This window comes from Marmota marmota, unplaced genomic scaffold (genome assembly GCF_001458135.2).
Source record: "Marmota marmota marmota unplaced genomic scaffold, marMar, whole genome shotgun sequence".
In the NCBI taxonomy this organism is placed as follows: Eukaryota; Metazoa; Chordata; class Mammalia; order Rodentia; family Sciuridae; genus Marmota; species Marmota marmota.
The window spans coordinates 29,561,864-29,577,842 of NW_026000174.1; the positions used below are offsets into that span (position 1 = coordinate 29,561,864).

At 34.8% G+C, this 15,979-nt stretch overlaps 1 protein-coding gene across 3 annotated transcripts in view; it reads right to left on the reverse strand.

The window, feature by feature from the left end:
- Window positions 1-15,979, reverse strand: part of Pik3c2a (phosphatidylinositol-4-phosphate 3-kinase catalytic subunit type 2 alpha) — a 120,161-nt gene that overhangs the window by 51,904 nt on the left and 52,278 nt on the right. For all 3 annotated transcript variants that reach the window (XM_015477670.2, XM_048788428.1, XM_048788429.1), the window contains 5 exons: window positions 12,281-12,438; window positions 10,308-10,428; window positions 9,478-9,589; window positions 7,346-7,425; window positions 7,152-7,215 (listed from right to left, as the gene is read on the reverse strand). In XM_015477670.2, the coding sequence (XP_015333156.1) occupies window positions 7,152-7,215; window positions 7,346-7,425; window positions 9,478-9,589; window positions 10,308-10,428; window positions 12,281-12,438 (535 nt within the window). The remainder of the gene's footprint in view (window positions 1-7,151; window positions 7,216-7,345; window positions 7,426-9,477; window positions 9,590-10,307; window positions 10,429-12,280; window positions 12,439-15,979) is intronic.

The window sequence follows — 15,979 nt, forward strand, 5'->3', positions numbered from 1 at the left end:
TTGAATGCACATCTTAACATAATCATTATCATCTCAATGGCTTGCTGGCGTCACCTTTCAACCAAAAATGCCATGCATCATTCCTACTCTGCTATGGCTCTTAGCATTTAGCAAGTTTCTTTGCCATGTGCAGCCTATATGTTCCTGTAATAGTCATGTGCTTTTCCAAGAGGCTGAATTTCAGTCTGGAGAAAGGGGGAAAGGCCTCCTCATGTTAAGTCCTTAGAGTTAATTCACTGTCTATTTTTCCTCAACATAGAGTTGATAGCTCTCTTTTTGTGCTTGCTACCTCTGGACCCCTTAGAGCAGGGTTGGCAAAATTTTTCTTTAAAAGGCTGCTAGTAAGTAAATATTTTAGATTTTGTGAGCCATATATTCAAATATAAGTTAAGGTTTGAAGACAGACACAAGCAATACGTAAGTATATGACTGTGGCTGTGGTCAATAGAACTTTTTCTTCTTTTTTGGGGGTGGTGGTGGTGGTGGTAGTAATACTGGGGATGGAACCCAGGTCAGGCCACATACATGCTAGGCAAGCATTCTACCACTGAATAACATTTCCAGATCTTTTTATATTTTTTCACTTTGAGACATGGTTTGCTAAATTGCATCTGGTCTCAAATCTCTCTCTCTCTTTTTTTTTTGGTGATACTGGGGATTGAACCCAAAGCTAGGCAAGCACACTTACCATTGAGCTACATTCCCAGCCCTCTTATATTTTTATTATGAGACAGAGTCTTATTTTGTTGCCCAGGCTAGTCTCAAATTTGCTATCCTTCTATCTCAGAAGCCCATGTAGCTGAAATTACAGGCTCTGGCCACTGTGTCTGGTAGAATAAAATTTTAAAAACGGGTATCAGGGGCCTGGAGTTGTGGCTCAGTGGCATGTGTGAGGCACTGGGTTCAATTCTTAGCACCACATATAAATAAATAAAATAAAGGTCCATCTACAACTAAAAAAATATTAAAGAAANCAAATTGCAGGCCTTGGGTTTTTTTTTTTTTTTTTTTGGTGTGTGCTGGGGATGAAACCCAGGGCCTTGTGAATGCAAGGCAAGCACTCTACCAACTAAACTATATGCCCAGCCCTTTCTCTGGATATTTAATCTGACTTTCTATTTTATGTCCTGTAATAAAATCTTCAGTTATATAAATTTCCCATGTAGAACAATGACATTTTCAACAACAACAAAAAATGTACCTTATTAGAATCTTATCTACAATATCATATTGTTATCATGACCTCCTTTGGTCCCAGTCTTCAATCCCTCATTCTGATCAAACTATTTGTTGAACACAGATACTTCTTTTCTCTGTTTCTTCTACCAGGAAGCTGAACACTTTTTAAGAAAACCTCACAATCACACAATTTAACAATTCCCAATTTCAGCAGGAACTTCCATGCCACTTAATAATCATTTTATCTATCCTTGATAAGTTTTCTTTCCCATTCTCCTTAGACAATTACTAACCATTATTCCTTGCCTCAAAAGCCCTACTGCCATCATAATCTCACTTTAGCAGAAGGAATTAACATCTTATCTTTAAGAAACTAAAAAGCCAGGAGCAATGAAAACTTTTTAGTACATGGAAATTTTGGAGAGTGATAAAAATGTTCTAAAATTGGATGGTGGGGGCTGGAGTTGTGGCTCAGTGGGAGAGCGCTCACCTAGCACTTGCTAGGCCCAGGTTCATCCTCAGCACCACATAAAAATAAATAAATAAAGATATTGAGTCCAACTACAACTAAAAATTAAATATTTTAAAAAATAAATAAAATTGGATTATGGTGGAACATGTAGCATTTATTTTTAAAAAATCACTGACTTGTGCATACAAGGGATAAATGTTATACATAAATTACACCTCAATTATAATAAAAGTATAAAAAATAAAGGGGGTGGTAAATATGATAGAGAGTTGCTATTTTAAATAAGTATGCCAGTGAAGAGCTTTCTGGTAATTTTTGAGTACTTCAATTAATAAAACAGTGAGCCATGCGAATATCTAGGGGAAGAACGGAAAAACAAAAACAAAGTCCCCCATGGGGAGCATATCTGACAGAAAATCAACCAGAAATAAAGAAAGAAGACAGTAGTAAGGAGCCAAATCAGAGGCAGTGGGTCAGATAAAACAGGACTTTGAATTTTACTAAGATAATAAATAAAATTTTGAGCAAAAGAATGGCATAAAATAATAACTTTTTTTAAAAGGTTATTCATTTTATTCATTTTTACAAAAAAAAAACTTTTGGCTTTGATTTTCCCTCATTTTACATTTGCTTTATGTTCTTATTTACATTTTTTAAATAAGCTTTTGTTTTGGAATAATTTTAGATACAGAGAGTTACAAAAATAGCACAGAGAGTTCCCATATAAACTAGGCTAAGTAACAACTTTCATAACCATGTTGTATTTGTTGAAATTAAAACTTAAATACTGGTACATTACTATTGAATACATTCCAGATTTTACTCAGATTTATTAGATTTCCCACCAGTAACATTTTTTTCTTCCAAAATATAATCCAAGATACTGTATTACATTTAATGTCTTACTTTTAAAAGATCATTTTGGTTGCCAGTGAAAAGCAGATTGTAGAAGGACAAAGATACAAGTTAGGAGACAAATTAAGAAATGAATGCAACCGACTGCACCTTTGGTAGTGATAAAAAGAGTTCACATTCTGAATTTGCTTTCAAGGTAAAACTGATAGGAAGTAGACTGAATGTGGGCCGTCAAAGATCTTTTTCTTGAGAAGTCAAGGAAGATTTTAGTTTTGGCCATTGCAAATGAATAGTGTTGCTTATTAAGGAGAAATAATGCCCTGGGTAGGGCAGTTAAGTATATGGAATATCTCTGTACCTTCCTCAATTTTGCTCTAAAGCTAAAACTGCTCTTTAAAATATAAAGTCTTGCCAAGCACAATGGTGCACACCTGTAATTCTAGTCACTCGGAAGACTAAGGCAATAGGAGTCCAAGTTTGAGACGAGACTGGGCAACTCAGTCAGACCCTATCTCAAAAATAGATAGATAGATAGATAGATAGAGGTGAGAATGTAGCTTAGTGGTAGAACACCCCTGGGTACTATCCCTAGTACTAGGGGAGGCAGGTGGGAAAACCCATGAAAGGAAAGACTTATGGATGAACAGATATAAAGGGTAAAGTAAAAAATTCAGTTTTGTGTATTTGAGATGTTAATTAGACATTCATATAAATATGCTAAGTAATAGATATTTAAAAGTTCAAGGCTGGAGACAACAATTTAAGAGCTGTTGTCAGGATAGGGATATAGCAAAATCCCCAAGGATATGAATAATAGGAGAGGTCCTAGAACTGAGCCCTGGGACATTCTACTTTTAGGGTCAGTAAGATAAGGATATCATAAGGAAGAAACTACAAGTCAGAGTGAGACAGAGCAACCAATAGGAGTGGGTGAGTCAAGAAGATACTATCCCAGAGGCTAAGTGTTTCAAGATGAAAGAAATGATCAACTGTTTCAAAAACTACAGAAAGATAGGAGGAATAAGTTCTGGTGTTCTAACGTTGTAAGATGATGATAGTTAACAATAATGTATTGTATATTTCAAAATAGTCACAAGCGAGGATTTTGAATGATCTCACCACAAAAAAATGATATTTGAGTAAGACATGCTAATTACCCTGATTTGATATACAAAATGTATACATGTATCAAAACATCATACTATACCCTATAAGCATGTCAAATTATTTACAAGTAAAAATAAGATAAAAATATTTTTTAAAAGTGCACACTTGGTGCTGGGGTTGTGGCTCAGCAGTAGAGCACTCGCCTTGCTTGTGCGAGGCCCTGGGTTCGATCCTCAGCACCACATAAAAATACATAAATAAAATAAAGGTATAAAAAAATTCATATGTTTTTTAAAAAAAAGTGCACATGCACACACACACAACTACAGAAACATTGATAAAAATAAAGAATAAGAACTTACTACTAGATTCAGGATCATGTAAGTCCTTGATGACCTTAATAGTTGTGGTTTTAGGGAAGAGCTAACAATGAAAGTGGGTTAACAAGAGAATGGGAAAAGAGGAAATGGAAGCAGCAAAAACCAAATAACTTTCAGGAGTTTTGATGCACAGAGAATAAAAAGTGGTGTGGCTAACACTGGATTATGTGGATTTTTTTGTCTTAAAATGGTTTAACTCTTCCCTCCCCACCTACAATGACTTTCTTGGGCATTTCATTAGTCTAAAGCTGCAAAATTCCATTTATATTCTGATGATTCCCAAGTTTATTATCTCCAGCCTGGATCCTGCTGTACTGAAATCCAGATTCATATCAACTGCCTATTCAACTTGTTTGGATAAATAATAACCATCTAAACCATAACATCCAAAATTGTGTTCCTGATATTCACCAAGTAACCTCTCTTCTCAGTTTACAACATCTCACTAAAAGGCAACTATAACTTCCAGTTACTCAGAAAATCTTGGGAGTTACCCTAAACTTTCTCTTCTCATGCTCTATATGCAACTGCAATCTGTGGGTAACCCTCCTAGTATTATCTTCAAAATGTATCTCAGAATTCAACCCCTTTTCATCGATTCTACTGTAGTCATCCTGATTTAAGCCATCATTACCTCTCCTGTGGCTAGCAAAACATCTTCTGAATGGATTTGTTTCCAGTGTTGCCCCTCTTCCTCACTGTATTACAGCCACAAGCATCTAGACAGCTTCTCCCCTCCCTTCCACTGCCAATTTTCACTCAAATTCATTTTCTCGATGATGTCATCTCTGAGACTACCTTTTTGAAATTACAATATTAGCCTCCTTCTATATTTTTCTCTATAGCACTTACTTTCTGATATAACATATTTTGCTTTCTTGGGGTCGGGGAGGGGTACCGGGGATTGAACTCAAGCTACATCTCCAGCAGTATTTTGTATTTTATTTAGAGATGGGGCTCACTGAGTTGCTCAGCGCCTTGCTTTTGCTGAGGTTGGCTTTGAATTAGTGATCCTCCTGCCCCTGCTTCCCTAGGTGCTGGGATTACAGGCGTGCACCACTGCGCCCAGCATATTTTGCTAATTTATTTTATTTTGTCTCCTTCAGCTAAAATGTAAACTCTCTGAGAGCAGGAAGGCTTTTTGTTAACTTCTAATATCTTTAGCACCTACAACACTGCCTCATAATGAGGAGATAGTAAAATCTTACTGAATAAATACATTTATATACTGATAAGAATTTCTAGTAACTAAAATATGGAAACCTACACTCTTTCTTCTCCATGCTCCATCACCCACCCAAAAAATTTAATCTCACAACTATTGTTAATCAGTTCCTTCCTTTTCACTTTTATCATGCAATTTATTTATTTTAGTAAAGTACCCATGGGCACTTTACCACTGAGTCACATCCCTCATCTCTTTTGAGACAAGCCTCTCTAAGTTTCTGAGGCTGGCCTCAAACTTGCAATCCTTCTATCTCAGCCTCCCAGAGTCACTAAGATTACAGGTATGTAATACCATGTCTGAATCAATTCATTATCTTTATACCTGGACTACTAAAACAATCCTTCCCAAAGGATCTCCCTAACTACTGCCACTCTTTAATGGAACTTCCACAGTATGGCCACAGTGATTTCAGAGCTTAGGAATAAACAAATCACCCATCCACCTTACCTCCTACCCTTAGTTTAAAAAAAAAAAAAAAAAACAAAACAAACAAAAAAAAAAACAACCTTAAATAGTTAGACCAGGGGTCAGTCTATATTTTCTGTAAAGAGTCAAACAATAAATAGTTTAGACTCTGCAGAACATAGTCCCTATTCCAACTACTTGAGTATAAATAAAAATGACAATAGACAATATAAACAAATGGTATGGTTGCATTTAAAAAATTATTTATTGCTGCCGGACATTGTGGTACATGCCTATAGTCCTAGAAACTTGGGAGGCCGAGGCATGAGAATCACAAGTTCAAGGCTAGCATGGATGCAACTTGAGGAGACCCTGTCTCAAAAAAAAAAAAAAAAAGAGTGCAAGTACTGGGGCTCAGAATGTGGCTTAGGGGAAAAGCACTTGCCTAGCATAAGCAAGGTCCTGAATTCAATCCCCAGAATCACAAAAGAAAAATTTTTACAAAAACAGAAAATGAACTGATTATGGTTCCCTGACCTAAAGGATAAAGCAAAACTTCATCATGACAATTATAAGGTGGTAACTTATATCTATTTCTTTTTTTCTTATTTTTTAAAATATTTTATTAGTTGTTGATGGACCTTTATTTTACTTATTTATTTATTTGTGGTGCTGAGAATCAAACCAGTGCCTCACACATGCTAGGCAAGCACTCTACCACTGAGCCACAACCCCAGCCCCGATTTCTATTTTGAATGTCAGCTCTCCACCTTCATTTCAGACTTGTATGCCATATAAGTATCACATGTGTATACGTTTTTAAATATGGAAATCCCAGCATTTTTCTGACTAACTCATTTAAGAGTTGTTCCAGGTAACATTCCTTCTAAGAAGCCTTCCCTAAACCCTTAAATTGGGTAAGGTAACTACCTTGATCTCCCAAAGAACCTCAGTTCATACCTCTTTATTAACATTTATGATATTCTACTAAAATTTTGAACTGGGCATGCTGGCATACACCTACAATCCCAACTACTTGGGAGGCTGAGGCAGGAGGATTGTAAGCTTAAGGCTAGCTGTAGTTACTTAGCAAGGTCTGTCTCAAAATAAAAACAGAAAGGACAGGGAGTGTAGCTCACTGGTTGAATGCCTGTGGGTCTAATCCTCAGTATGGGGGTCAGGGGGTGGGGGGGGTGTTTAAATCCTCCACAATTAGTTTTTGAGTTCCTGATCCACAGAAACTACATCATTCATTTTCATAAGTGAATAAATGTTTCTGAATTGAAGTGAATGGTCCAGGATGAAGTTGAAATGAAATGAGGTTTAACATTTTAACACAAGCATTTTAACTAAGAATCACTGTTAATAAAATGGGTGAGACAAAAATACCACACATTGACCCCAAGAATACAATTTAAAATGTCTTTAAATATTCAATCCAATGCCAATATTAGCATTTAAGAGACAACAGAAACAAGAATCAACAGAAACAAGTCATTATCCCAAAATGTGGATTAAAACTTACTTCAATTTTAAGGGCCAGTTCTACTTGGTTGTGATAAGAATCTAAGAGTTCTTCAACAGGGTGTCTGAAACAAAGAACAGTTGTTGTGGTTGAAGAATACTATACACAAAAATGACTGCTTTCATAATCAAAATCAATGTATTCACACCCAAAATGAAGTTTAAAAACCTGAAACTAATGCTTTAGATGCATACCTTGTCATGACTTCTTTATAAGGTTTTTCTATTTGATATAGGTATTTGTTTAAATCCACAGGTGCTTCATCATCTTCTGCCTAAACAAACATATATACACAAATGTTTACCAAAAAAATCATTGTCTTTATTGTCAAATTTAACATGGTTAAATGTATGTATGATACAGTCTTGAAATTAATCTTTCAGAACTAAAGATAAAATACTAGCAAAATTAAATATAATTTATAATTGACTCAAAAAGTGAGTCAAATATTGTGAAAAATATTTAATTTTTAAGTGTAAATGCATTTAAATCTAGTTTCTTTTCTTTCCCTTTTTTTTTTTTTTGTACTGGGGATTCAACTCAGGGGCACTTGACCACTGAGCCACATCCCCAGCACTATTTTGTATTTTATTTAGAGTCAGGGTCTCATTGAGTTGCTTAAGCCTCATCCTTGCTGAGGCTGGCTTTGAAATTATGATCTTCCTGCCTCATCCTCCTGAGCCGCTGGGATTACAGGCGAGTGCCATCAGGCCCAGCAAGTCTAGTTTCTGATACATAAATAACTCTTAAATGAGGGTGGGACCAGATGGGAAAGAGATCATCTGGATTTCTGCTTTATTTTTTCTGATGATAATCAAGATTTCCTCCCACTTCCTGCTGACCCCCACAAAGGAACAAAATCTTGGACTCTTCTGCTATTCTACATAATGCAAAGAACATCATTCCTTAAGAAACTGAACAGAAGCCAGGCACTGTGGCAAATGCCTATAATCCTGGGTACTCAAGAGGCAGACAGGAGGATCACAAGTTCAAGGTCAGCCAAGGCAATTTGGTGAGACCCTGTCTGGAAGTAAAATATATGGGCTGAGGATACAGTTTAATGGCAGAGTGCCCCTGAGTTCAATTCCCAGTAATGCAAGAAAAAAAAATTTTTTTTAAAGAAACTCAAAAGATAAGTTACTAATGATTGTCAAAATCTACTGAATTTTGTGAAATAGTTTCTACCCAACTGAAATAAATTTTACCTAACACAGGAGCAAAATCCTGGAAAAGAAAACAAAGTAGAAATGATCGGCATTTTTCTACCCAAAATTCTACTAAATGAAGAATAATTCTCTTTACAAATTAAAAATCTTCTTATAAATTCACCACGGGTTTATGTAGGAAAATGAAAGTGGATTCTATTATTGATTTCACAAAGTGGGCTTTGCTACTTTACAATGGCTAAATATTGTGCTTTAACCTAGCTGGGTTCAGAGGTGCACACTTGTAATATCTGTTTTATTCCAACAATTAAGTCCAAAAATTAAGTACTAAACCCTTTTTAAAAAAATAAATAAAAAAAATTTTTTTTTAGTTGTAGATGAGTATAATACCTTTTTTAAAAAATATTTTTTAATTGTTGATAGACCTTTATTTTATTTATTTATATGTGGTGCTAAGAATCAAACCCAGTGCCTCACACATGCCAGGCAAGTACGCTACCACTGAGCCACAGCCACAGCCCAGGTACAATACCTTTTATTTATTTATTTTTATATGGTGCTAAGGATTGAACCCAGTGCCTCACATTTGTTAGGCAAGTGCTCTACCACTGAGCTTCAACCCCAGCCCCGAAAGTACTAAACCCTTAAAACACAGAATTTATTTTCATTTCATGAGTAATAATTCCTTTTTATCAGTTTGGTGTAAAACTCAATATGGATCTTCTTTCCTCCGACCTATATTTAGTATTTAAAAATATTTCTAGTTTGGTGCAATGGCGCACACCAGTAATTCTAGTGACTCTGGAGGCTGAGACAGGAAGATCATAAGTTTGAGCCCAGCCTTAGCAACGTAGCAAAACCCCATCTCAAAATAAAAATTAAAAAGGGCTAAAAATATAACTTAGTGAGTGGTAAAGTGCCCTGGGTTAAACTTTCAATACCAAAAACAAAAACACCTTCCTTTCCTCTCCATCTTATTTCTTCCTGACTGACCCTGAAATTTTCACTATTGTGTAAAACCACTATAAATAACACTTTTTAATTCCTTCATTTGGATCTTCAATATGCCTCTATCTCTAAGGAAAATGCTACATAAAATTTCTACAACTGAAAAATGTCCTTTCATCTACACACACACACACACACACACACACACTTACTGTTCGAGCCAGATTCTGGCACATTGCACTGAAGGTCAAGAGTTGTAACTTAATCTCTGTGTCCCATTTTCGACAGTTTTGAATATGTTCATGACTTCCAAGGCAATGGTTACTGTTAAAATACATTAATTATTCACCAGTATCATTCGTCTCAAATCAGAAGTTATACAGGTGAAGGTAAAATTTATAAATTGCATCAGAAATCAAAGAGAATGATACAATACAGATAGTTTTTAAATAAGTGTGAGCACTTAAGCAGAGGGATTATTCTATGAGAAGAGTCAGAGTGAAGAAGAAAGAAGATGCAGACAAAGGAAAAGAAGGAATAAGAAAAATAAGGTCAGAACATTTTTAGAAGCCTAGGAGAGTGATATTTGTAAAGCAACTAGACTAACTGCTAGTTATAACAAATTACCTGATTAAAATAAAAGATCATGATAATTATTTCAGGCAACTAAAATGAAATAATATCTGAATACTGTACACAAAGAATCATGCATACTACAAATGGCGAATAGAGTCTATAATGATGTATTGACTCTACAGAAATAGTCATTATAGTCACTTATTAAACAATTGCTCACAATGTTTCCTGCATAAGAGTGTAAGCTTTTTAAGAGAATACAGTGTCTTACTTATCTCTGAAATCCTACCACAGTCTTAGATATGACATCTTAGATGTGTTCAACACAAGTTTATTGATTCAATGAATCAATTCAATAGGACCCAATGGGTTTTTGGACTATAGGTTTTAATTAAAGCTTTTCTTATTTTAAGCCAATAAAAATAAAAATTTTCAAAGATGTTGCTCAGTAGTTAAATAAACTTACTTCTGTAGCACCTCCTCTTGACCACAAACTTTCAGAACATAGCTGCCAAGATCTACTTGATTCAAGTCATCATGTACCCAGCAAAGGGCTTGCATTATAACAATTTCTACAGTAGAACTCACTGTAAAAAAGTCAGTCATTATTTTCATTTTGTTCATTTACTTCTAAGTATACATTTATTCAAGATCATATTACTTATAATCTAAGACAGCACTATATAATAGAAATATAATACAAATCACAAATGAAGGACACATATAATTAAAAATTTCCCCATACCCATGTTGAAAGTAAAAGGGGCAAAACTAATTTTAATAATCCATTTGATTTAACCTAATAAATCTAAAATACCATTTCAACACATTATCCACTTTAAAAATTATAAGATAATTATTTCAAACAAAGGCGTTGAACTCCAGTGTGTATTTTGGATTTATAGCATGTATCAATCCAGATTAGCCACATTTCAAGCATTCAATAGATACCTGTGGCCAGTGGTTACTGTGTTAGATACTGGAGGCCTATCCTAAGACAACCATATTCTTACTACAGACTTCTTCAAATAGGATTAAATTCAGCAGTGTTCAGCAAACAGCTTTAAAACAAATATGAAATGTTTGACATCAGCCTGATAAATTTTCCAATCAGAATTAAAATATAGCAAGTAGGTAGCATTGTTCAATTATCATTCTTGGCTAAGAAAAAAATTGCATAACCTTAAAAACTAAAGCTTTTATAGTAATATGTTTCTATACTTACAACTCCTCCTATGTTCAACTTAAAAAGGATAATGACTAACTCAAAGTTCATGAAAGTGAATGGGCTGGCAGAAAAGACCTCTAAATATAATAACCTTAAGATAACAATTATTATTTTTTGGTAATATTCTACCACAATACGGTTATGTAGCTTAATAGGAATGCACATTGTAAATGTGAACACATATGACTAACCAAATAGAAATTTGAAACACTTTTTTTTTAGATTAGCCAGATTTTGATAAATAACAATTTGACAGAAATCAGAACATAAGCTATCAGTGCTCACTCATGCATATTTCAATCAAAGTGACTACTGACCTTTTCTTTTTCTTTTAATTTTAACATTAATTCTTACTCCATACCTAGACTTAAATGTCCCAGACCGAAATGTTAGGTATGCTGAAAAAGAGTAATTCTTCATTCAGAAACTAAAAAAAAATGACCTTATAGTTGGCTAACATTTTTCTGATTCAGATACGTATTTTTTTCAAAGGGCTTTCCAAGGTACAAGGATAGAAAGTATCCAAAACTGGACATATTCCTATTCATAACATTAAAGAAAAAAAATGGCTTAATTTTTAGGTCAAAGTACTATGGAAATATGGCTCTTATTCCACTGTTGGAATCCCATTATTATGAATGATAAACAAACTGAAAGAAAACAGAAGTAGTATTAAAAACTGTAACAAAAATAATGTACCAATAAAAAATTAATTTTAAAAAACTGTAGCAAAAATTTTTCTATACACCTTGGGGAATACAGCTCTAGAAGAAATACTCATGCCAGGTTTGGAAGGGAAAATTAAAAACAAAGGAAAATTACCTTCTCCTTAAAGGAGATTAGCAAGGTAACTAGAACTTCAATTTCTCTGACAGTTCTTTATACACAAGCATTTTTCTTGCCATACTATGGAGGGGAGGGTGGGAAGAACTCAACTACAATTAACTTTTTTATCTAATTCTTTTGAGCCTTGGCCAAGAACTACTGATTATGAAAGGTCATTTCACCTTTTTTTCGGAAAAATATGTAGTTATAAAAGTAACCTGTTTTCCCATTAGTCCTAACCAGAAAACTATCCAAATGAATGTCAGCCTTTTAAAAAGAACACTTAACGATAACAAAGTTGGTTATTAAAAGAAAAGGAACACTGATATTTTAAACATTTTCCTTTAACCAAGCAAAACATAATGCTTGGGGAACTATGAACCTACCATCGCATGTAAACGTAACTGGTAGCTGAAATCCTTCAATTTCAATGGAGACCTTGACACTAGCATTTTCTCCACATATGTTTCTTTGCACTGTGACTGGACTTAACAAATAGCCTGGATTTGTGCGGTGATTGGTATATGGAAATTTGGTCTTCAATCTGTTCATAAGAAAGAAGATATTAAATTCTTTTAGGAAAAAGTTGCATTTGAGAGCCCAGAACAAAGCTTTATGTGCTTATAGCCACTCAAATCTGTATCTTTGTCCAATTCTAGAGTAGCTGGTGAGAACTGTAATGAATGAATTCCTGTCAAAACCAGCATTTGTCTTTTCAATAAAAGGAACCCAAGGAAAAGGAAGAGATTAACTGCCAGGGTATCTTTGGTAACACTAGCAACACTAGATAGGCATACATCTGATAACTAGTATAAAATAAGGTTTTCTGCTTCTGATTCTTTTGCCACACAATACAATTACACAAAATGGCACATATTTAATGAATTATTGATAATAATATAGACAACAAAAACTTAAGAGTTGTAATGGCCAGAGGGATAAAAAGTTTGCTGTCATTTTAAACCCACCCTCAGGACATTTTTTCTATAAACACTGTGGTTGCTGGACAAGGAAAAGAAACAGACAACCTGTTTTTACACTGCTGCAAGGGTTTTTACATTGCTAAAATGCCTTTATTCCCTTCAAGTAATTTCTAAAAGTCAGGGAATTAGAAGAGTGCATGAAGGTGGTACACGGCTCATCTCTAAAAAGCAATCCTGGTATCAAGACAAAGGGGGAAAAGAAATAAGCCTTACGACCCACAAAAAAGGTGAGGGGGGTGGGTGTGGTTTGACAACTTCTTTAAATTCCCTGGCTTCATTAAACTTTTTCTAGAGGTTAGAAGACAGGTTCCAGTGCACTCCTGTTTTTCTTTCTCTCACTCCATTTTTTCCACTTTTTCTTTTTGTGGATCTGGGGGCTGAGCCCAGGGCCCTACGTATGCTAGAGATGCACCCTACCACTGAGTTACACTCTCGGCCCCTATCTGTTTTTCATAAGGCTATAAATGGAATGAATACTAGAAATATTATCTATTTGCTTCTGTAGAAATTAAAATATCAAGTCATAAGTATAAAATAAAACAGGGATGTCAGGAAGAAAGATTCTGGAAAGGTAGCAAACGTAACAGTACAAAACTTCTACAGTCAGACCACCTGATTTGAATTCTGATTTTACTACTGATTAGCTGTGTGAATTAAGGCAAGTTATTGAGTCCCCCACTGCATACAAACCGGGATAACACTACCACTTACCTGGAGCCTACCTAGACCTAAAACCAGCATTCAGAAGCTCCATCTATGGGAACTCCTCTCACAGAACTCTAATAGTGACCCCAGCTGAGAGTGGAGCAGACAACACTCTATAATGGCTCTACTTAATACTGCCCAGAAGAGGAGGCAAGAATTTTTGAACTCCAGCTGGCAACCTGATGAGCAACACAAAAAGAGGAAGGATCTGACCAACTGTAGCCACTACTCTTGTGCTCAGTACATACCTCAAGAAAAAAGGGAAAGAAACATGTTTGTGAATAGACAACAGACATTCTCATTGACAATTTTTGATCACTGCAATGGAAACAATTTCTTAATTTTTCATCAGGAACCTTTCTTACAATTTTTTATTTTATTTTATTTTTTTCTTTCATTTTGATTGTGTGCTAAATAGTTCATGAGCATTTATACATATACATATTTGTCTCTCTTTTCTCATTTCTAACATTTTTTGAAGGTACTTATTTCTCATGACTCTGTCTTTTGAGGGCTAGGGTTTTTGATTAGTATATTTGGTTTTGTTTTGTATTGTTTTTTACTTGACTATTTTTCTCTTGATTCTCTCTTTGCTTTTGCCAAATGCTAGTGTTCTTCCACTCTTCCTTCAAGCTTTTACTTCTATTTTCTCTCATCATTTCTCATAATCATTACAGCCCACATCTCTTCTGCCCATACCCTGTTCTTCTTTTGAAATTGCAAAACCTTTTGTAAACTTGCTGTTTTAACTGTTGGCAATTGCTTATCAAACCATTTTTATTTATTGTGCCAATCAACATTGTAGACATCATACGTAGTAGGAACTAAGTATTTAGTTGAATGCTGTATATTGTTTGTTTGCATTGGTCATTGTTATTATTTGTCTTCCTCCAAACTGTGAGGTACCAGAAACATTCTGATACAACTGATCTGTGAGGTAAAAAACAAAGAAAGGAGTAAAATCACAGAGAAAGTACAGAAAGCAAAAGACCACTTCAATAAAGATATAGAGATTCTGAAAAAGAAACAAACAGAAATCCTTGAAATAAAGGAATCAATAAAACAAATGAAAAATTCAATGGAAAGCACCACAAAAGACTAGACCACTAGGAAAACAGAGTGTCAGGCAATGAAGACAAAATATATAATCCTGAAAATAAAGTTGACCATGGAGAAAAGATGTTAAGAAGCTATGAACAGCATTTTCAAGAAATATGGGATAACCTGAAAAGACCAAATTTAAGATTCATGGGGACAGATGAAGGCTCTGAAATACAAACTAAAGAAATGCACAATTTTTTCAATGAATTAAAATCAGAAAATTTCCCAAACCTTAAGAATGAAATGGAAAATCAAAATACAGGAGCTTACAGGACCCCAAATACACAAAATTACAACAGACCCACACCAAGGCACATTATTATAAAAATGCCCAACATACAGCATAATATTAGAATTTTAAAAGCTGCTAGAGAAAATGGACAGGTCACATAGAAGTAAACCAATTTAGATTTCAAATGATTTCTCAACCCACACCCTAAAGTTAGGAGGTCTTGGAATAATAATGTATACCAACCTCTGAAAGAAAATGGATACCAGCCAAGAATACTATACCAGCAAAATTAAGCTTCAGAAGATGAAATAAAAACCTTCCACAATAAACAAAAGTTAAAAGAACTCATAACTAGAAAGCCTGCACTACAAAATATATTCAATAAAATATTCCATGAAGAAGAAATGAAAAATAAAACTCAAAACCAGCAGAGGGAGGAACTACACAAGAAGAACCGTCAACCAAAGGAAACACTAGTTCAAATTAAAAACTAGAAGTAAATCAAAATGAAAGGGAATAAAAATCATCTCTCAGTAAAATAACACTGAATGTAAATGGCCTAAACTCATCAATCAAAAGGTACAGGCTAGCAGAATGGATTAAAAAACAAGACCTGGGACAGGGGCTGGGGCTCAGCGGTAGAGTGCTCGCTAGCATGTGTAAGGCACTGGGTTCAATCCTTAACACCACATAAAAATAAATAAAATAAAGTTATTGTGTCCAACTACAACTAAAAAAAATATTTAAAAAAAAAAGACCCAACAATACATGTCCCCAAGAGACTTACTTCATAGGCAAAGACATCCACAGACTAAAGGTGAAAAATAGGAAGAAGAAAATAAAAAGAATATTCACATGGATCTCATAAACAAGCAAGGGTTTCTATTCTCATATCAGATAAGGTGTATTTCAAGGCAAAGTTAATCAGAAGGGACGAAGAAGGTCATTTAATACAGCTTAAAGGAATTATTTATGGTTGTTGCGTCGGCTTCCTCTTTCTCTCCACGCTCCCGGCGGCCCGCTCCGTGCTCCCGCGCGCCCTGCTGGCCCAGGTCTTGTTTTTT